The following is a 21,860-nucleotide window of genomic DNA, read 5'->3' as shown; positions in this document are numbered from 1 at the left end:
ATGGGGTTTCACCGTGTTAGCCAGGATGGTCTCGATCTTCTGACCTCTTGATCCGCCCGTCTCGGCCTCCCAAAGTGCTGGGATTACAGGCGTGAGCCACCGCGCCCGGCCCAGAATAACCTGTTTAAGCTGGCTTCTTTGATGTAGCAATATGCATTTAAAGTTCCTCTATGTCTTTTCATGGCTTAATAGCGCATTTTTTATTACTGAATAATGTTCTGTTTGTATGAAGGTGCCACAATTTGTTTATCCATTCGCCTATTGAAGGACACCTTGGTTGCGTCTAAGTTTTGGCAATTATGAATAAAGCTGCTTTAAACATTCACGTGCAGGTTTTTTTGGTGCGTAAGTTTTCAGTTCATGTGGGTAAATAGAACTTGACTGTTGGATTTTCTTTTTTTTTTTTTTTGAGACAGAGTCTCTCTCTGTCTCCCAGGCTGCATCATCCACCTCCCAGGTTCAAGCGATTCTTGTGCCTCAGCCTCCTCAGTAACTGGGATTACAGGTGTGTGCCAGCATGCCTGGCCAGTTGTTGGATTGTATGGTAAGAGTATGTTTATCTTTTTAAGAACCTATTAAACTCTCTTCCAAAGTGGCTGCACCGTTTTGCATTCGCACCAACAACGAGTGAGAGTTCCTGTTGCTTCACTCTCACCAGCATTTGGTGATGTGTTTGGATTTTAGGCATTGTAATGAGTTTGTGGTAGCGTCTTACTGTTTTTAATTTGCAGTTTTCTAATGATGTGGCGTTGAACATCTTTTTCTGTGTTTTTTGCCATCCGTAGATCTTAATGAGGTCTCTGTTCAGATCTTTTTCCCATTTTGTAAATGGGTTGTTTTCTTATTGTTGAGTTTTAAGAGTTCTTTGTATACAGTCACACGCTGCTTAACAGAGATGTGGTCTGAGAAATGCATAGTTAGGCCGTTTTGTCGTTGTGAGAACATCACAGAGTGTACTTACACAAACCGAGACGGTACAGCCTGTTGCTCCTAGACCACACACCTGTACAGCACAGCACTGAATACTGTAAGCAGTTGTAACACAGTGTAAATATTTTTGTGTCTAAACATACCTAAATGGGGAAAAGGTACAGTAAAAATACAGTATAAAAGATGATACACCTGTACCAGGGTACTTACCATGAATTGGAGCTTGCAGTACTGGAAGTTGCTCTGGGTGAGTGAGTGAGTGAGTGTGAAGGCCTAGGACATTACTGTATGCTACTGTGGACTTTATAAACACCGTACACTTAGGCTACACTAAGTTTATTTTTAAAAATTTCTTTACTAATAAACCTTAGCTTACCTTTGTTTTTATCCTTATAAGCTTTTGCCTATTAACGTTTTTACTTTTATTTTATTTTTTAAAGTTTTTGTTAAAAATGAAGGCACAAACACACATTAACCTGGGCCTACCCAGGGGCAGGATCATCAGTATGACTGTCTTCTGCCTCCACTGTCATCACCACAAACACATGAATATGATGTCACTAAGCAATGGGAGTTTTTCCGCTCTGTTAGCTTACGGCACCGTCTTTTATGCTGTCCATTGCTGGCTGAAACTGAAGCTATGCGATATGTGACTGTATGGGATACAAGTCCTTTGTCCTATACGTGTTTTACAAATATTTTCTGCTTAGTGACTTGTCTTTTCATTCTCCTAGCAGTATCTGTTGCAGAGCAGATGTTTTTTATTTTTAGTGAAGTCCACCTTACCAATTTTTTCTTTCACAGATGCTGCTTTTTGGTGAAGTCTAATAATGTGAGTCTACTAACAAATGTCAGTCCTTGTTCTTCTCCAGTATTTTGTTGGCTGTTCTGAGTATTTTAGCTTTCCATGTAAACTTTGGAATCAGGTTGTTGATATAAGAAACAGTTTTCTAGGATTTTGATTCGGATATTATTGTTGAATCTGTAGATCATATTGACAAAAACTGGTATCTTAACAGTAGTGAGTCTTTCTATCTGTGAATGTAGACTGTCTCTCCATTTATTTAGACCTTTGATTTCTTTCAGAGTTTGAAAGAAAACAGAATTCCTTATATAGGTCTCATACATATTTTGTTTATACTACCTAAGTATTTTTGGAGAGTATATTATTATATAAATGGTATTTTTTAACTTCAAATTCTTATGTATCATTGCTAGTATCTATAGACAGTTAACTTATATATTTGATCTTGTAAAATCACTGTACTTGCGTATTAGTTCTAGGAGTCTTTTAATAGATTCTTTTGGATGTTCTACATAGACAGTCTTACTACATGCAATAAAAAGTTTTTCATCTTCCTTTCCAATCGGTGTACTTTTAAAATTTTTGTTCTTGCCTTGTTGCACTAGCCAGGACTTGCAGTGTGATGTTGGATCAGGGTGGTGGTAGAGGTTGTCTGTCATCTTTGCCTTGTTCCCAGCCATGGGTGAGTGTCCAGCCTCCCACCATTAAGTATGCATGAGTTTAGCAATAGGTTTGTTGTAGCTGTTCTTTATCAGGTTGAATAAGTTCCCCTCCAAGTTTGCTGAGAAGCTTGTTTTTAATCATGAGTAGGTGTTGGGAATAGGTGTTAGATTTTGTCAGGCTTTTGCTCCATCAATTCATATGATCATATTATTTCTTTAGCCTGTTGATATGGTGGGTTACATTGATTGTGATAACCGGTGGCTGGTTTTTTGGTTCTCAGGAGGTTTAGTGACAGGAATACTTATATACTTGTGAGGTTTTAGTGCCTGGTAAATGTATATTTTACACAAGATAAGATGAACCTTTGAAGGAAAAGGGAACAGAGGAAGCAGATACCTCAGGGAGGGATGGAAGAACTGATGCAGGATATTTTCTTGACCCCTTCCCAGGACTTGCGACAGGGGTGCCCTGTTTACTCGGCCTGCCCCACTCAACCCCTCACGGGAGGGAGCATGTGAGCAAATGAGCGTGGGAACCGGCCAGCCGCTTTGGTGCCGCCAGCAGGAGCAAAGTCTGTCCGCTGTGCTCCACCCGTCATGGGAGAAAGCGCGCACGCGAGTGAGTGCAGGAACCGGCTGCTTTCCCGCAAGCTGGAGCAAACTCCGTGCAGGCCCTGTGGCGGCATCCAGGTGGGGGTGCCTGCGACCCCAAGGCCCCAGAGGCCGTGATGCAGTGCTGCCTGAGCTCCGCCATCTGCAGACAGCAGCGTTACCCGCTCAGTGGACCCTTTGGCTAGTCGCGTGGGGTGGCTGCCCTCCGCCAGTGAGGGTAAAGAGCCAGAGGGACAGCCTTTGTGGGGACGCGCACTGGCACCTCCTGAATTCTTGTCCAGTGCTCAAGAGGGATGAGGTCATGCAGACGATTGAAGGATGGTGAATATGGAGAATTTTATTGAGTGATGAAAGCCTCTCAGCGGGGCGAGGAGCTGGAAAGGGGCTGAAAAGGGCAGGTTGCTCTCCCCTGAAATTAAGTTGCCTCTCTGCCTCATCCAGCCATCGTCCCTAAGTCAAGGTGCCTCTCGATGTCCAGCTGATTTCACTGACGCCCAGCCACTTCTCCGCTCTGTCAGCTGAGTCTGGAGTCTTTATAGGCACAGGATGGGGCCGGGCTGTAGGTAGTTTTGGAAAAGACAACAAGACATTGGTAGGTAACAAGACGTTCAGAAAGAACCAGTTAGGAGAGAGCGGGCACACAGGTTTGGAAGTTCTCACTTTGGGCTGTGCGTTTCAGGTTTTTCTGCTTGAACGTGGGGTTTTGCCAGGGACCTGCTCCTGTCTGCCTAGAATTTCTCTGCCTCCTGCCCCTGTCATTGTATCAGAATAATTAGTCTCATCTTGTCTTTATTCTGTACCTGGGAAGATAAGCTAGTAATCGGCATTATCAGTGTGGAGTCTTTTGGAGAGCCGGTTTCTGTTTATCTCCTGGGGAAGAAAGCCTAATGGAGGTTAGTGAGATAGGGGTATATCGAAGGGTGTGTTACTGGTGGAAGGTATCCAAAAGTTAGCAGTGGCGAATTTGTACGGGTCTGCAGCAATCTCGTTTCTTGCCTCCTGAGAAGAAAGCATTTGACTGATGGGCATAAGGAAGAAAAAGAGACTGAGGCAAGTTTCAGAGAAGTAGTGAAAGTTTTTTCAAAAAGTCTTTAGAGCAGGAAAGAAAGTATGCTTGGGAAAGACCCAAGCGGGCATGTGAAGGGTAAATGCAGTGTTTAACCGTGATCCTGGGACTTCACAGGCTGACCCACTTCCAGTGTCTTGCACACTTTTCCCATGATTCTCCTTAGGGTGGGCTACCTGCATATACAGTGCCCTCCTTACACTTGGGAAGTGAGCACGAGCGGCGTGTTTAGGAAGTTGTCTGCACGTCCATCTGAGGCTTTCTTCCCTTTTCCTGTGGGGTGCCCCTGGAAGGTCATACTCAGCCATTTTGTCTCTTAATGCGTGCCCGGCTCACTCATCCAACACCTGAGATTTTATTGGAAGCCATTTTTGCTTCTCCCTAGTGCCTGCATTCAGTTAACGCTTGAGTGTAACAGGTGTGGACCATCAGGAAATGTCCTCCCTCTGGCCCCTGCTGCCAATTGATCACGTTTAGAAAGGTAGTGTGATAATTGCTGAACCATCACCAGACATCTCTAGTGGGTGGGAGAGAGTCCTCTCCTGCCCCCACATACCTGTCTAACTACCTGTAACAGGTGTGTGACCTGAACTCAGCTTCCAAGGTTTCTCCAGGGTCCGCTTGGCCAAGAGGAGGTCCATTATTCTCAGTTGATTCTTAAATGTTGAACTACCTTTGCATATCTGGATTAAATCAAGGTGTATGATTGTTTTTAGACATTGTTGGATTTGACTTGCTAATATTTTGTTGAGGATTTTTACTTTCTATGTTTATAAGAGGTATTAGTCTGTAGTTTTCCTTTCTTGGATTATATGTAGCTGGTTTTGGTATTAGGGCACTTTTGGCCTCATGGAATGAGTTAGTCTTCTCTGCCTGTGTTTTCTGAATTGTATGATGTTTTCCTTAAATGTTTGGTAGAATTCACTAGTCAAATAATCTGAGCCTGGGTTTTTTTTTCTTTTGGAAAGGTTATTAATTTTTGATTCCATTTCTTTAATGAATAATGAATATAAGATTATTAAAGTCTTTTGTTTCTCCTTGTGTGGGTTTTGGCAATTTGTCTTTTTGAGGACTTGGTCTGTTTCATCTAAGTTATCAAATTTGTGGGTGTCAACCTGAAATAAGCTGAAGCAAAATTATTGTAAGTAGAGAGTTTATTTGGGCAGAGCCTGAGGATTGCAACCCAGGAGCATAGACTCAAGTTGCCCTGAATACACACACTTCCTAGCAGCAGTTATAAGTAAGTGGATTTTTAAAGGCCAAATTGTGGGGGACAAGGAATGAACTAATAAAGAGTTGCTTGTCAGGAGTTCTCACTGGTTTCCAGACGTAGCATTGAGTTATTGGCTATATGTTGTGAAGCTATAGATTGTGAATTATAGCATTATTAGGTTAATTCGTAGCTACTTACGGCAATAACAAGCAGTTTCAAGAGGTGAATACACAACTCAGAGGAGGTGGGTTGGTGAGGGGAGGTATGGCGTGATTTCGGTCTCATTTTAATGTCTCTTTGGGCCTGGTAGTTAAAAATACTTGCATTCCTCAGATAAGATCTTTTCTCACAGTCATCGAGTTAAAGTTATTCATGGTATTCCTGTATTACTTTGTCAGTATCTGTGGATCAGTTATGACTCCTTTCATTTCTAATATTGGTCATTTGTTTTCTCTCTTAGTTATCTTGGCTAGAGATTTATCAGTTTTATTCATTTTTTTCCCAAAGAACTAGGTTTTGGTTTTGTTGATTATTTTTTTGTTTTCTTTTCCTCATGTTCGTTGCTTTCTGCTCTGATTTTTATTATTTCTTTCTGCTTGCTCCTCTTTTCTAGTTTCGTAAGGAGGTAACTTAGCTTATTGAGTATAGATCTTCTTTTCTAATATGTGCATTCTTCCTGTAAGCTGTTGATGAAAGAGTCAAACTCTGTGAAATGTTTAAGGAGGTTTATTTTGAACCAAATGTGAGTGACCAGGGTCTGAGACAGTCTCAGGAGGTTCTGAGAACACGTGCCGAAGGTGACTGGGTTACAGCTTTAAACGTTTAGGGAGGCGTAAGACGTCAATCGGTATAGGTCGGGTGTACATATACATTGGTCCATGTGGAAAAGCAGGACAGTTAAGAGTGGGGACATACGGATCATCACTGGATTAAAGGAGTTTCTGATTGGCAATTGGTTGGAAGAGTTATCTAAAGACCTGGAATCAATAGAAAAGAGTGTCTGAATTAAGATAAGGGGTTGTAGATACCAAGGTTCTTAATGCTTAGATGAAGTCTCAAAGGTGGCTGCCCTTAGAGACAATAGATGACAGATGTTTCTGGTTCAGACCTTTAAAAGGTGCTAGACTCTCAGTTAACCACTTCAGGACTGAGAAGACCTGGAAGCGGGGTTCTGATTATGTTAATAGAGTCTTTACAAATACGGTTTAAAAAAGGCTTTGCAGGATCATTTCAAAATAGGGCAAAGAAGCATGTTTTGGGGTAAAATATTTTGATTTCCTTCTTTATCTGTCATGTGATGTTATGCCAGAGTCCAGTTGGAAAGCAGCCATTTATATAGGGTTAAATAAAACCCTTCTGATGAAATTTCATGGTTTGCAGGGTGTGACTCCCCAGACCTGTTAGACAGGAATTTGGGCAAGAGGAAAAAGGTCAAAGTTTAGTCTTCAAAGCTCTGCTTTGCTGTATCCCACAGATTTTGTTAAGTTGTATTTTTGTTTTCAGTTACTTCAAAGTATTTTTAAATTTCTTCTTAGAAGTTTGAAGATTTTTTTTTTAGAAGTATGTTGTTTAATTTTCCACATAATTGGGGTTGGGGCGAGTTCCCAGCTATCTTTATGTTAATGGTTTCTAGTATACTTCTGTTGCAGTTTGAGAACATAACTTTGCATGATTTTCATTTTTTAGAATTTGTTACAGTATATTTGATGGCCCAGCATGGGGTCTGCTTATAGAATGTTCCATGTGAACTTGAGGGGAATGTATATTCTGCTGTTGTTAAATGTAGTATTATGTAAATGTCAATTAGATAAAATTGATTAACATTGTTGTTTAGTTTAACTCTATCCTTACAGACATTCTGCCTGCTGGGTTTATCAAGGTTGTTGATTGGAGTATTGATGTCTCTAAGTAGATTTCTTTCTTCCTTTCTGTTCTGTCAGTTTTCACCTCATTTATTTTGATGCTCTCTTGTTAGGTATATGCATGTTTAGGATTGTTATGTCTTCTTTTCATTATTGTTATTATACAGCGCTCCTCTTTAACTCTGATAATCAAAGAATGTTTGCAGTCTGCTTTGTCTGAAATTAGTCCCCAGTATCACTTTTTTTTTTTCTTTTTTTTTGAGACGAGTCTTACTCTGTTGCCCATGCTGGAGTGCAGTAGTGCGATCTCGGCTCACTGCAGCCTCTGTCTCCGGGGTTCAAGTGATTCTCCTGCCTCAGCCTCCCAAGTAGCTGGGATTACAGGCGTGCACCGCCATGCCCGACTAATTTTTTTTGTATTTTTCACCATATCGGCCAGACTGGTCTCGAACTCCTCACCAGGTGATGTGCCCACCTCGACATTCCAAAAAGTACTGAGATTACAGGCATGAGCCACCACTCCTGGCCCAGTATCGCTTTTTAAAAGACTTCTTGGGGGCCTATTTATTTTGCAAGATTTGTAGTTTCCCTTATCAACTCATTTGTACTGTTGTCGGATTATCTGTGAGAGTCTGTTAGGCGCTGATGTTAATTTTTCATTAGGGAGGGATGAGTCAGGGGATTAATTTTTATTGGTGGATAATTACTAACGAATGTTTTTATGTGATGACAGTTTTTATTTTGCCAGTCAACTTTGTACACCAGATAAAGAATATTCATGTAAGATGGAGTGTTTGTATTTATTGGAGTGCTAATTTATTGGGGTGCTAATTCAGATCTCACTGTTATTTAGGATATAGTTAAATTGTTCTCAACGCGTTAGAAGTAGAAGGTAGAGCTGGCGTTGGGAGTGGGAAGGCACCACCTGATGTTGAAGGAAGGGGACTGATTGACTATATGGCAGTGGCTACTGTAGTTGCATTTGCCACTGGGAAAACCTTTGTCTAGAGAGGCTAAGTAATTATCTGGAAGTCTCTATGATTCTTTTTTTTTTTAAAAAAAAAAAAGACTTGCAGTGTTGCTGTGTTGTCCAGGCTGGAGTGAAGTAGCTGTTCGCAAATGCACTATAGCCTCAAATACCTGGACTCACGTGTCCTCCCATCTCAGCCTCCCGAGTAGCTGGAACCACAAGCCCAAGCCACTGTGTCTGTTTGTCTTGTAAATCTTTGTTCTGTGCCGATGCCGGATCAAATAGTGAGACGTCACCGTACACTTTTTTCTCTTCCCCCATTGATATGGGGTGGGGAAGAAAATAAATACCAGGCTATCTCTTCTTGCCATTCAATAGCATAAGTGATTTATAACTTGATAACAGTCTGAAGGCATTATAGTGTAAATAATGCTATATCAACTGTTCATCAGATCTCAACATTTGTAATCATAAATAACACTTATGATGCTCATTAGTTTACAAAAGTGTCTTTACATCAGAAATTTTGTGTAGTTCCTGGTAACAATCCTGTAAGTAATCTTCATTTTAGTAGTGGACCTGGGCTTGGAGTCTGAAAGGGAATTATGTGGAATTGTATCCCCAAAGCATCAGAACCCAGATCTTATTTTTTCCCACACTGTACTACACTGTTTCTGTAGAATAAGAGGCCTCAAAACATTATTCCCCATGGTGTCAGCTGGACTAGTTTACCGTATCATATTTAAATGGTGTGTTTTATGAGATTTTTATTTTATTTTATTTTTGAAACGGAGTCTTACTCTGTTGCCCAGGCTGGAGTACAGTGTCACGATCTCAGCTCACTGCAGTCTCCACCTCCTGGGTTCAAGCAATTCTCCTGCCTCAGCCTCCTGAGTAGCTGGGATTACAGGCGCGTGCCACTGTACCCGGCTAAGTTTTGTATTTTTAGTAGAGACGGGGTTTTGCCGTGTTGGCCGGGCTGATCTCGAACTCCTGACCTCAAGCAATCCGCCTGCCTCGGATTCCCAAAGTGCTGGGATTACAGGCGTGAGCCACCGCACCTGGCTTATTTTATTTTATTTTTCTGAGATGGAGTCTTGCTCTATCATCCAGGTTGGAGGGCAGTGGTGCGATCTCAGATCACTGCACCCTCTGCTTCCTGGGTTCAAGTGATTCTTCTGCCTTGGCCTCCTGAGTAGCTGGGATTACAGGTGCCCACCACCACACCTGGCTAATTTTTGTATTTTTAGTGGAGATGGGGTTTTGCCTTGTTGGCCAGGCTGGTCTCGGAACTCATGATCTCAGGTGATCCACCCACCTTGGCCTCCCAAAGTGCTGTGGTTACAGGCGTGAGCAACCGCACCTGGCCTTTATGGGATTTAAAAATTACACTGTGCTTAAACTGTACACACTAACATCAGTTTTTGTGGAGTATGTAGCAGTGTCTCTTTTTACTTCCTGATGGTTAATGATTGATTTTCAAATGAATTGATTTAAAATGGAAGCCTCAGTATTACCTAATTTTTTAAAACAATTGTCTTTATAGAAGCTGAAACCTATCAACACTCTTCAAAATGCAGTGGAATGTACCACGGACTGTATCTCGGCTGGCACGCAGGACATGCTTGGAGCCACATAACGCTGGCCTTTTTGGACGCTGTCAAAATGTAAAGGGACCTTTACTTCTGTACAATGCTGAATCCAAAGTGGTTTTGCTACAAGGCCCTCAAAAACAATGGTTGAATTTATCTGCTGCCCAGTGTGTTGCAAAGGAAAGGAGGCCATTGGATGCTCGTTCCCCCCAACCAGGAGTCCTTCGCCACAAGCAAGGAAAGCAACATGTTCCGTTCAAGAGGGTTTTTTCATCCAGTGCCACAGCTCAGGGAACTCCAGAAAGAAAGGAGGAGCCTGATCCTTTGCAAGACAAATCTATTAGCCTTTATCAGCGATTCAAGAAGACGTTTAGACAGTATGGAAAAGTTCTGATTCCAGTGCATCTAGTAACTTCTGGTGTTTGGTTTGGAACATTTTATTATGCGGCCTTGAAGTAAGTTTTTGCTTAGTCGAATGTCTTTCCCTGTCTTACTAGAATATGAATCTTTTTAATTGTACTAATGATAGCTTTAGATTTTTAAATGCTTTAATGTGTTTCATCCATAGAGGATAACTGTTTTTCATAGCTTTTTTCACATTTTAATAATGATAGCTAATATTTGCTTCCTGTTTGGAGCAAGCATCTGGTGTAATTTTTAACTGTTTCATCTTATTTAATCGTCCCAGCAACCATATAAAGCAAGTTACACAATTACACCCATTTTATGAGTGAAAAAGCAGATTATTAGGCAAGGAGAGTAAAAATAGTTCAGCTTTTTCCAAAATAACTCAGCTGCTAAGAAGTGGTGCCTGGACTAAAAACCCAGTTAGGTGTGTCTGATCTCAAAGCATACACTCTGCTCTATGCAGATCTCATCCTGGCATTCAGGAGAGCACAGACATAAAATAAAATTTCAGAAATTTGGCAGCACCATGACTCCGTAATTATATATTTCTTAGAATGTTCATAAATATGAAAAGATATCTGTTTTGCCATATGTGTGGTTTTGGTGGGAAATTTGCAAGATTTTCCCAAAGCCCAGCTAATCTGTTTGCATTGACGTTACTCAAGTCCAGTAAGTGTCAAGGAAAGGTCTCATGTTCTGATCAGAAGTGAATCTGGTAGGTCTAGCCTCCCAGTGTTTGAAACATACAATTTTAAGTGCATCTGTCTTATTAATACTGTGCCTTCCCCTTTTACTTAATAAGGCAAGTTACTTGCTTCCCACTGCTTTAGGCGCAGGAGGACCAGTGACTCCCCGTTTCTGCCGCTAGTCGCCCGAGTGCCCGTTCCCCTGTGTCTGGGCCTGGTGTGCAGGGAGGACTTGGACACTTCAGTAAACTCTCCTGATGGGTTGAGAATTACTTTATACTTTCCAGAGTTGAGTGGTTTTCGGTGCTTGATTATATTTAACGGCTTGATATCAAGACATTAACCAATTATGGTTAGTGTTGTACATAAAGCTCACTCCTTAGAAGCAGCCCATTGCAGACTAAGCTGTAAGTAGCTCTTCCAGGGTGATGGAATAGAAACTACTTATTTTTGGGAACACAGGATCACATAAGTTTCTTGACAAAATTTCTAACAGGATTTTTTTTCACCTTGTGTAATTGATGCTGTTCTGTTTCACTTTGTATCTTTACATTATGTTCCTGTTATTTAATTATATCCTTCTTTGTTGCATATCATTTTCTCTAAGAATTGTATCTTTACTTGCAGAAGATTCTTTAGGTGTATATTGTATGGAAGTGTTTCTTGGTTTATTAATGACATTTTTGGACATGTTTAATATTTATAGAAGTCTTCAAAACTGCCCTTGGTTTTTTCACAGAACATAAAGTTACCATTTTGATCAAAAGTTATTGTAGGCATTCAGCCCTGTTGTGTAATGAATGGATTTCTACGTATTAACTTTTCTTTTTTGAGTCATGGAGGATTTTGTGATTCAGTCTGTGAACGATGACATGAAAAGTGCTTCTTTCTTTGGCCTCGTCAGGTTGCCATGTAAGGCAAGGCATTCAGCCTCCTGGCTGGCCTGAGAGGGAGAAATTCAAGCTTTTAATTAATTGAATATGAGATTCTCATTTAGGTTGTTAAGAATAATATTTTTGTTCCTTTTACTTTTCCTTATTCTTTTTGGCAAAAGTTCTGTAACTGAAAAAGTAGACCCAGAATGATCTAATGATCTTAATAATGCTTAAGATTTCTTCAGTGCTGTGTGGCACCTAAAGCAGTTGTGGGTGATGCTCTGCCATCCTCTGTAAAATGCAACTTTGTTAGTTTTATTTTCCCCCCTCTTTTTTTGCAAAATGCTTATACGTAAACATGGTGGTACAACTGTCAACTTTAAAATAATACCCTTCCCCATTACGCCTTGCTTTGGGGCTGTTAGCATAGGAATCTGGTTGCCAGACCACCACTACTGCCTGCCACGACCACTGTGTCAATTCTGTCATAGCATCACGGAGAGAATTTAAAATGGACAGGTCCTTGAGGTTTTTATTAGCTCCTTCAAAATGTGAAAGTCGATTTGTTCTAAATGAAGATCTTAATCACAAGTAATGCTTAAAAAATCAGACTAATGGATGAAAGAAAAAGGAATTAGAATATTTTCACTGTAGGATGATTGTATTGTAAAAATTGAAGTTGATTATACTAAATACAGATTGTCAGTTCACCTGACAAGAGGCTAGTTATATTTTAGTGTTGTTCGTTTGTTTGTTTTAGCTGAAAAAAGTTCTGTGTTATTTGCTTGTTGCCTATTACTATTAAAAGAAAGGGAGAAAAATAGTTTGTAGCTGGAAAGACGGGCATTTGACATCATGCCTCATTACTGACCAGTGTTTGTCTTAGTTACTCTGACAGGTCGCCTTACTGCCTTTCTAGGACTGTAGAGCAAAATGTCATTCTATATTTAGTTAACAGAGTGATGAAGTTCTCAGGCTTTTGAAATTCTTTATTTCAGGGAGTTCTAAATTGTGCATGCTAATAGATTTTATTTTAAAGTGAGCTTTGTTGCCACTCCTCTCTGGCAAAGCCTTGCAGAGATCTGATGTCTTCTGTTCAGAAGTGCTTTAGTTTGGTCAAATGTGGCTCAGCAGTGGTGGTGTGGTTCCTGCATTTAGATGCCTTGTGTTTGAGACCTCAAGTTCCTAAAGTTACAGACCTACTCTGAGGCAAAACCCTGATTACTTCTACTGCGCTGTATCCAGACGGCGAATGTGCTTTTGTCCTTGTGTGTTTCTTCCTCTGTGGAAACAGTTGTAAAGCTGGCAGTTTGTGAAGCACAGATTCCTGGCTGGCTGTGGGCAGTTCAGAGTAGAAAGTGACAAACAATAGATGTTTCTGTTTGAATCAGACCCTCATTAATACTTCACATTCAGTACTTCCAGGGGAAATGAAAGTTATTTTTAAGAAAAGTCAAATCAACAGAAATAAGTGGGGCCGGGCGCAGTGGCTCTCGCCTGTAATCCCAACACTTTGGGAGGCTGACGTGGGTGGATCACCTGAGGTCGGGAGTTTGAGACCAGCCTGACCAACATGGAGAAACCCCATCTCTACTAAAAATACGAAAATTAGCCGGGCATGGTGGTGCATTACACTACAGATTACAGAGCCTGTAATCTTAGCTACTCAGGAGGCTGAGGCAGGAGAATCACTTGAACCCAAGAGGTGGAGGTTGCCGTGAGCCGAGGTCATGCTATTGCAGGCCAGCCCAGAGCAAAACTCCATCTTAAAAAAAAAAAAAAAAAAGTGGACCTAGATGCTTGCTTTTTCTGACAGAGGACACAAGCCAGTGACGATGCAGCTTGTTCCTGGAGTCTCAGTCCATTGTTGTATGATCTTTTAGTTTTTAATTTTTTTTATAGAGACAAGTGTTGACAGTGTTGACACCGCGCCTGCCCTAAACCTTATGTTAATGAGATTTAGTTGTTATCTAGAAAGAGATTTGAAAAAGAATTGAAACTGAAGATAGAAGAAAGAATGAAGGTAGAAGAAATGAGATTGGACTCATAGTTTATTTTTTAATTTATCTGTTTAAAGTTTCCTTACATTGTTCTGTTTTCCTCTGACTTCTGATGATAAGTAATTTTAATAGTCCTTTCTTGAGGATGATCAGCCGTGTCTGCTGAGGGTGCTCCCTGACTGCTTAATATTATGATAAAGTCACAGAGTGGGGCATCTTTTCCCTAGTTAATATTAAAAATATTCAGAATTTACCATTACCGTAATCACAATAGATCTAGGCAATGCTCTTTCTTAATGTCATAGGGAAAGCTGCTTTTACAGTGGAGGTCTACGGGCCCTGCCTTCACCAAGAGGCAAACTCAGTAATGCTAATAAGGGAGGAGACCACCCCTCATATTGTCTTATGCCCAATTTCTGCCTCCAAAGAAAGAAGTAAAGACTAAAAGACAGAAATGAAATCTACAGGCAGACAGCCCGGCCCCACACCCTGGGCCTCGTAGTTAAAGATCGACCCCTGACCTAATCGGTTCTGTTATCTATAGATTATAGACACTGTGTGGAAAAGCACTGGGAAAATCCCTGTCCTGTTCTGTTCCGTTGTGATTACCAGTGCCTGTGGACCCCCTTAGAGTTTTAAGCTCTTAAGAGGCACAGGAATTGCTCACTCGGGGAGCTCGGTTTTTGAGACAGGAGGCTTGCCGATGCCCGTGGCCGAATGAAGCCCTTCCTTCTTTAACTCGGTGTCTGAGGGATTTTGTCTGTGGCTCGTCCTGCTACATTTCTTGGTTCCCTGACCAGGAAGCGAGGTGATTAACGGAGGGTTGAGGCAACCCCCTTAGGCGGCTTAGGCCTGCCCTGTGGAGCATCCCTGCGGGGGACTCCGGCCAGCTTGAGCGCCGCAGATCCTGAGAGTGCTCCCTGGTAGGCAGTTGCCCCAGTGGACCGCCTCGCCAGAGCAGCACATGGCAGGCCCCTGCGGAGGATCAGCGCAGTGGCTGAACACCGGGAAGGAACTGGCACTTGGAGTCTGGACATCTGAAAGTTGGTAAGACTGGTCTTTGAAACTTGCTCACTCCATTTGAGTGGAAGCGTGGCCTGATCACCCACGGCTTGCCTGTACTGGCCCTTTGGTTTTTGTTTTTGACTTGACTTGGATTGCTCGATACTTCGATTTTGGTTTTGAGCTGGCTTGGATTTCTTGATACTCTGATTCTGGTTTTGATTCTGGTTTGGTGTAAACCATAGAAGTGTGTGTGTGCCCTTTTTGCCCATTCTTTGTTTTGTGGTGTGTGTGTGTCGTCTCGAGGAAGCATGGGTCAGGCACAGAGAAAGCCCACTCTGCTAGGAACTATGTTGAAAAATTTCAAGAAAGGATTTAAGGGAGATGATGGTGTTACTGTGACACCAGGAAAACTTATAACTTTGTGTGAAATAGACTGGCCAGCATTAGAGGTAGGTTGGCCATCAGATGGAAGCCTGGACAGGTCCCTTGTTTCAAAGGTATGGCACAAGGCAACCTGTAAGCCAGCGCACCCAGACCAGTTCCCATACATAGACACTTGGTTAGAGCTGGTTTTAGATGCCCCCCACCCCCCCTCTCCACAGTGGTTGAGAGAACAGCAGCATAAGTGGCTGGCAGAGGCAAGGAAAGACCAGCAGAGAGAGAGAGAGAGAGAGAGAGAGGAAGGAGACAGAGAGGAAAAGAGGCAAAGAGAGAGAGAAAGAGACAGAGAGACAAAGAGGGAGTCAAGGAGAAAGAGAGAGGAAGAGACAGAGGCAAAAGGAAAGTCAAAGAGAGAGAAAGACAGAAAGTCAAAGAAAGAGAGAGAAATATACAAGTAGTTAAAAAAATAAAAAAGGGATGATTTAACATTAACCACTGAAAATTCCTTAACCCAGAAGTTTTCCTAACAGGACGTCTAAATCTTAATTACCATGCAAAGGTCCGACCAGACCTAGGAGGAACTCCTTTCAGGACAGGATGAGCGATGGTTCCTCCCGGGTAATTGAAGGAAAAAAAAAAAAAGCCATCACTACTGAGTTAATTTGGACAAAATAAGGTCTTATTAATAGCAAAGGATAATTAAAATCCCTAACTTACAAGGTTTTCAACAAAAGTAAAGTTTGCTAAAAGTTAACAGTGTGACATATATTACAGTAACTTTTGATCTTGTGGCCTTAGACAGTCTAGTCCACCGACATAAAGAGTTCGCTTTGGAAAAGAATGGTTATCATCTTCAAAAAAAAAAAAAAAAAGCGAGGGGGCAGAGTTTATGTAAAAAGAGTATTATATAGTAAATTCTTGTCCTGAAATGAATTAACTGGTTGTTTAAACAAAGAAATGTTTGTATTAAGTCAGAAAGTTGAGGCATTTCAAAGAATTGTCTGTGAAAGTCGTGAAAGAGAAAAATGTTAAAAAAGGAATTTATGCAAGAAATGTTGTATAATTTAAAAGTAACTAGGCCTCCTTAATATACAACTATTGAAAAAAAAACCAGTTGATGTGCAAGGTGTATAAGGAAAGTAAAATATACTTTTGATAAAAGGATTATAAGGAAGTATAAAAATGTTTATTTTTACCTACATTAAAAGGTTAAAAAATTATTGTTTTGAAGGTTTAAGCAAGTTTTAAAACTTTAATTGTAAAGAAAATTCTGTGTGTAAACATACTAGCTAAAGTTAAAGGGGTGTTATCAGTTTTTCTGTGAACTGGACATTAAAGTAAAAACACAATGAGTTTTTCTTAAAGCACTAACCTGCTCTTTAACAAAAATTATAAAAGGTTAAAAAGAGTCTATAAAAATCTTACCTTATGGTCTGACATTAAAAAATTGACTAAATATGTATAGAAAGTTTTATTAAAACTAAGTTTAACATTAATAACACACTAATATAAAGGTGAAATTTAGCTTATCTGGTATAAAAATAATACAGGAAGCATTGTCAAATATAAAATGGTGTTTGGCTTCTTTGGTCCAAAAACTAATAAAAATAGGTGCTAAAGGAAATTTCTCAGTAGAAAGGCACCAAGGACTATAAAGTCCACCGCTGATGTCCCCACATTTAAAACAAAAGATCAATTTCTTAGAAATTACATAGTTGGTTTATCTTCCACTTTCCCTTCTCTCCAAAGAAAAGTCTGTTAGCACAGGTACCACCCCTAGAGTTTCCGGTAAACCAGCACCAGCCTGAAGATCACGTTCTCGTCAAAGGGTGAAAAGAAAGGAAACTCAAGCCAGCCTAGGAAGGACCCTACCTTGTGCTGCTAACCACCGAGACTGCTGTTCATACAGTGAAAAAAGGACGGACTGATCACAACTGAGTCAAGAAAGTACCACCCCCTCCAGAATCATGGGCCACAGTCCCAGGGGAAAACCCTACCAAACTAAAGCTAAGAAAAATTTAACTCTTTCGTCTATTCTATTACTCTTTCTTCTTTCCTCGCTCTATTGCCTACCATCTAGTTATTAACATAACCAAGTCAATTTCGCCTCAAAGTATTGCATTTAATGCTTGCCTTGTTACACCCTGTGGGAACTGGCCAAGTCAAAGACAGCTCTCTGCTTCAGAAAAGTACCTCTGTCCCTCCTGACTGTCCTCAGACTGGGCATTAGCAAATTAGGACCATTTAATCTGGGGAAGTTTCGATAAAGACTCCAGTGTTAACCGGGAGTCTTGCTCCCCAGTGTAGAGCTTTTATGCCGTAGTTGGTCCAGCATTCTGTGGACCACTAAAGAGCAAGGATGGACGGCCCCAACTGGGTTTTGTAATTTCCTGAAATCATACATTCATTTTACTAGAGGAGCATAGAAGTTAAAGACTTAAAACAAATGTTGGCAATTAAGACAGGACACCAAGATGGAAATGCCTGATTGGAATGGATCAAATATTCCATCCGCACGTGAAACAAAAGCAGTTGTTATGCATGTGCACGTGGTAGGCCAGAGGCCCAGATTGTCCCCCTTCCACTAAGGTGGCCCTCCAGTCGACCAGGCATGGGCTGCATGGTAGCTCTTTTCCAGGATTCTACAGCCTGAAGTGGTAAGTCGTGCCAAGCTCTCTCTGCTATATCCCAAAGTCCAGCACCCTGCGGGTCAGCCAGCCTCCGTCTCCCAACACTAAGTTCACTTCGGTTCTCTCATGACAGGGAGGAAACTTAGCGTTCCTTGGAGACCTGAAGGGATGCAGTGAGGTTCAGAATTTTGAAGGGCTTATCAATCAGTCAGCCCTTGTTTGTCCCCGAGCGGATGTGTGGTGGTATCGTGGTGGACCTTTACTGGGCACTCTGCCGAATAACTGGAGTGGCACTTGTACTTTAGTCCAATCGGCTCTCCCTTTCACCCTGGCATTTCATCAACCAGAGGGAGGAAAAATAAGACATTGTAAAGTGAGAGAAGCCCCTAATGGGTCTTTTGACTCTCACGTCTATTTAGACATAATTGGAGTCCCACGGGGAATACCAGATGAAATTAAAGCTTGAAATCAAATAGCTGTAGGATTTGAGTCAATATTTTGGTGGGTGACAGTTAATAAAAATGTAAATTGGATAAACTGCATCTATGACAACCAACAGCAACGAGTTTTTCATGAATTAAAAGAAAAACTCATGTCGGCCCCAGCCCTGGGGTCACCTGACCTGACAGAACCCTTTACACTGTATGTGTCAGAAAGAGAAAAAATGGCAGTTGGAGTTTTAACCCAGACTGTGGAGCCCTGGCCAAGGCTAGTGGCCTATCTCTCAAAACAACTGGACGGGGTTTCTAAAGGTTGGCCCCCGTGTCTAAGGGCCCTGGCAGCAAGGGCCCTGTTAGCACAAGAAGCAGGTAAACTAACCCTTGGGCAAAACCTGAATGTAAAGGTCCCCCATGCTGTGGTAACTTTGATGAATACCAAATACCGTCACTGGCTAGCAAATGCTAGATTAACCAAGTACCAAAGCTTGCTATGTGAAAATCCCCACATAACCAGTGAAGTTTGCAGCACCCTAAACTCTGCCACCTTGCTCCCGGGATCACAGAGCCCAGTTGAACATAACTGTGTAAAGGTGTTAGACTCAGTTTATTGTAGAGGGCCCAACCTCGGAGACCGTCCTTGAACATCAGTAGACTGTGAGCTGTATGTGGGCGGGAGCAGCTTCACCAACCCCTGCAAAGTGACTCTGAAGAAGATGACAAGCCCTGCCCCAGTCACACCCGGAAGCTGACTGGTCCGCACACGGCCGAAGCGTGAGAAAACTCATCGCAGGATTCATTTTCCTTAAAATTTGGGCTTGTCCAGTAAGGACTTCAACTGACCTTCCTCAGACTGAGGACTATTCCCAGTGTATACATCAAGTCACTGAGGTAGGACAAAAAGTTGCTACAGTCCTATTTTATGGTTATTATAAGTGTACTGGGACTCTAGAAAGAACTTGTTTGTATAATGCTATTCTATATAAGGTGTGTAGCCCAGGAAATGACCAACCTGATGTGTGTTATGACCCATCTGAGCCTCCCATGACCACAGTTTTTGAAATAAGATTAAGGGCTGAGGACTGGTGGGGCCTCATAAATGATTCGAGTAAAGTGTTAGCCAAAACAAAAGAAAAAGGGGTGTCCAAATAAGTCACCTTGAAGTTTGATGCCTGTGCTGTCATTAATAGTAACAAGGTAGGAATAGGATGTGGTTCTCTTAATTAGGAAAGAGGCCATATGGCAGAAAATAAGTACGTTTGTCAGAATTAGGACTGTGTGGAAATGAATGTGGATACTGGTCTTGTGTCATTTAGGCTACTTGGATAAAAAATGAAGAGGATCCTGTCCACCTTCAGAAAGGGAAAAGTGGCCCTTCCTGTACCAGTGGTCAGTGTAACCCCTTAGAACTAGTAATAACCAACCCCCTTGATCCTCGCTGGAAAAAAGGGGAGCGTGTAACCCTAGGAATGGATGGGGCTGGACTGGATCCTCATGGTTTGAGGAGAAGTTTACACAAACGCTCTCCTGAGCCAGTATTTCAAACCTTCTATGATGAACTGAATGTGCCAGTACCAGAAATTCCAGGAAAAGCAAGAAATTTGTTTTTGCAATTAACTGAGCATGTAGTCCAGTCTCTTACTGTCACTTCATGTTATGTATGTGGAGGAAGTGTAATGGGAGATCAGTGGCCATGGGAAGCCCAAGAATTAGTACCTACAGACCCAGTTCCTCATGAATTCTCAGCTCAAAAGAAACAGCCTGATAACTTCTGGGTCCTACCAGCCTCAATCATTAGACAATACTGTATAGCAAGAGTGGGGAAGGACTTCACTCTTCCTGTGGGAAGACTCAGCTGCCTTAGGCAAAAACTGTGTGATAGTGCTACAAAAACAGCCCCCTGGTGGAGTTCAAACCACACTAAGAAAAATCCGTTTAGTAAATGCCCAAAGTTGCAAACCGTGTGGACCCACCCGGAGTCCCACCGGGACTGGACAGCCCCCACTGCCTTATACTGGGTGTGTGGGCATAGAGCTTACACCAAATTACCGACCAGTGGGCAGGTAGTTGTGGTATTGGCACTGTTAAACCAGCTTTCTTCCTACTGCCCATAAAGACAGGCGAACTCCTGGTCTTCCCTGTCTGTGCTTCCTGTGAAGAGAAGCATAGCTATAGGAGATTGGAAAGATGATGAATGGCCCCCTGAGAGAATCACACAATATTATGGGCCTGGTACTTGGGCACAAGATGGTTCGTGGGGATACCAGACCCCCATTTACATGGTCAGCTGAATCGTATGGTTAGAAGCTGTCTTAGATATAATCACTAATAAGACTGGCAGAGCCTTGACTATTCTGGCCCGGCAAGAAACTCAGATGAGAAATGCTATCTCTCCAAATAGATTGGTTCTCGACTACTTGCTAGCAGCTAAAGGAGGGGTCTGTAGGAAATTTAACCTTACTGATTGCTGGTCTACGCATAGTTGATCAAGGGCAAGTAGTTGAAGACATAGTTAGAGATATGACAAAACTGGCACATGTGCCCGTGCAAGTGTGGCATGGATTTGATCCTGGGGCTGTGTTTAGAAAATGGTTGCCAGTGCTAGGAGGATTTAAAACTCTTACAATAGGAGTCGTAATAGTAATAGGAACCTGCTTACTGCTCCCTTGTTTGCTACCTGTACTTCTTCAAATGATAAAAAGCTTCATCACTATCTTAGTTCACCAGAATGCTTCAGCACAAGTGTACTATATGAATCACTATCGATCTGTCTTGCAAGAAGACATGGGTAGTGAGAACGAAAGTGAGAACTCCCACTATTGAGTGAAGTTCTCAAAGGGGAGGAATAAGGGAGGAGACCACCCCTGATATTGTCTTATGCCCAGTTTCTGCCTTCAAAGAAAGAAGTAAAAACTAAAAAAGGCAGAAATGAAATCCACAGGCAGACAGCGTGGCGTCACACCCTGGGCCTAGTAGTTAAAGATCGACCCCTGACCTAATCGGTTATGTTATCTACAGATTACAGACATTGTTTAGAAAAGCACTGGGAAAATCCCTGTCCTGTTCTGTTCTGTTCTGTTCTAATTACCGATACACGCAGCCTCCAGTCATGTACCCCCTGCTTGCTCAGTCGATCACGACCCTCTCACGCGGACCCCCTTAGAGTTGTGAGCCCTTAAGAGGGACAGGAACTGCTCACTTGGAGCTCGGCTCTTGAGACGTGAGTCTTGCCGATGCTCCCGGCCAAATACAGCCCTTCCTCCTTTAACTCGGTGTCTGAGGAGTTTTGTCTGTGGCTCGCCCTGCTACACTAAGGATGGACAGACTGACTTGTGTCCCTTGTTGTGATGTGCTGAGGTGGACAGTGTCCACTCTGTTGTTTTCCTGTGGAAAGTACTTAACGTGAATCTCATCTTGAGGAAACAATCGGACAAACCCAAGTTGAGAGGTGTCCTTCGAAAAGCGGCCCAGCCTGCATGCTTCAGAAATCTCAGTGTCAAGAGAGACATCCTGCCCTCCTCCACTGTATAATGCTGAGAAGCACTTCTAGAGAAAAGCAGACTAGAGAGACAGGAAAAATAGCCATAAGGGATATACTGGGACAATTTAGGAAACTGTCATCTAGATTATATATGAACTGTAGACTATCGTTCTGTTATAAATGTGATGTTTGAGTAGGTGAATGTCTTCGTTCTGATTTAGGGGTGAAGGATCCCAGTGTCCAGG

The 21,860-nt window shown here is 42.0% G+C and overlaps 1 protein-coding gene across 2 annotated transcripts in view; it reads left to right on the top strand.

The window, feature by feature from the left end:
• The window catches only part of FAM210A (family with sequence similarity 210, member A), a 60,556-nt gene that overhangs the window by 29,630 nt on the left and 9,066 nt on the right, over window positions 1–21,860 (top strand). The window contains exons 2-3 of one of the 2 annotated variants that reach the window (XM_011985541.1): window positions 4,014–4,153; window positions 9,667–10,167. In XM_011985541.1, coding sequence (XP_011840931.1) covers window positions 9,695–10,167 — 473 coding nt within the window. In that variant the 5' untranslated portion in view covers window positions 4,014–4,153; window positions 9,667–9,694. Of the gene's footprint in view, window positions 1–416; window positions 545–4,013; window positions 4,154–9,666; window positions 10,168–21,860 lie in introns of both variants that reach the window. The other variant, XM_011985542.1, reaches the window with a different exon arrangement.

Source organism: Mandrillus leucophaeus, unplaced genomic scaffold (genome assembly GCF_000951045.1).
Source record: "Mandrillus leucophaeus isolate KB7577 unplaced genomic scaffold, Mleu.le_1.0 Scaffold286, whole genome shotgun sequence".
Lineage (NCBI taxonomy): Eukaryota > Metazoa > Chordata > Mammalia > Primates > Cercopithecidae > Mandrillus > Mandrillus leucophaeus.
This window is presented reverse-complemented; position numbering and strand designations above follow the sequence as displayed.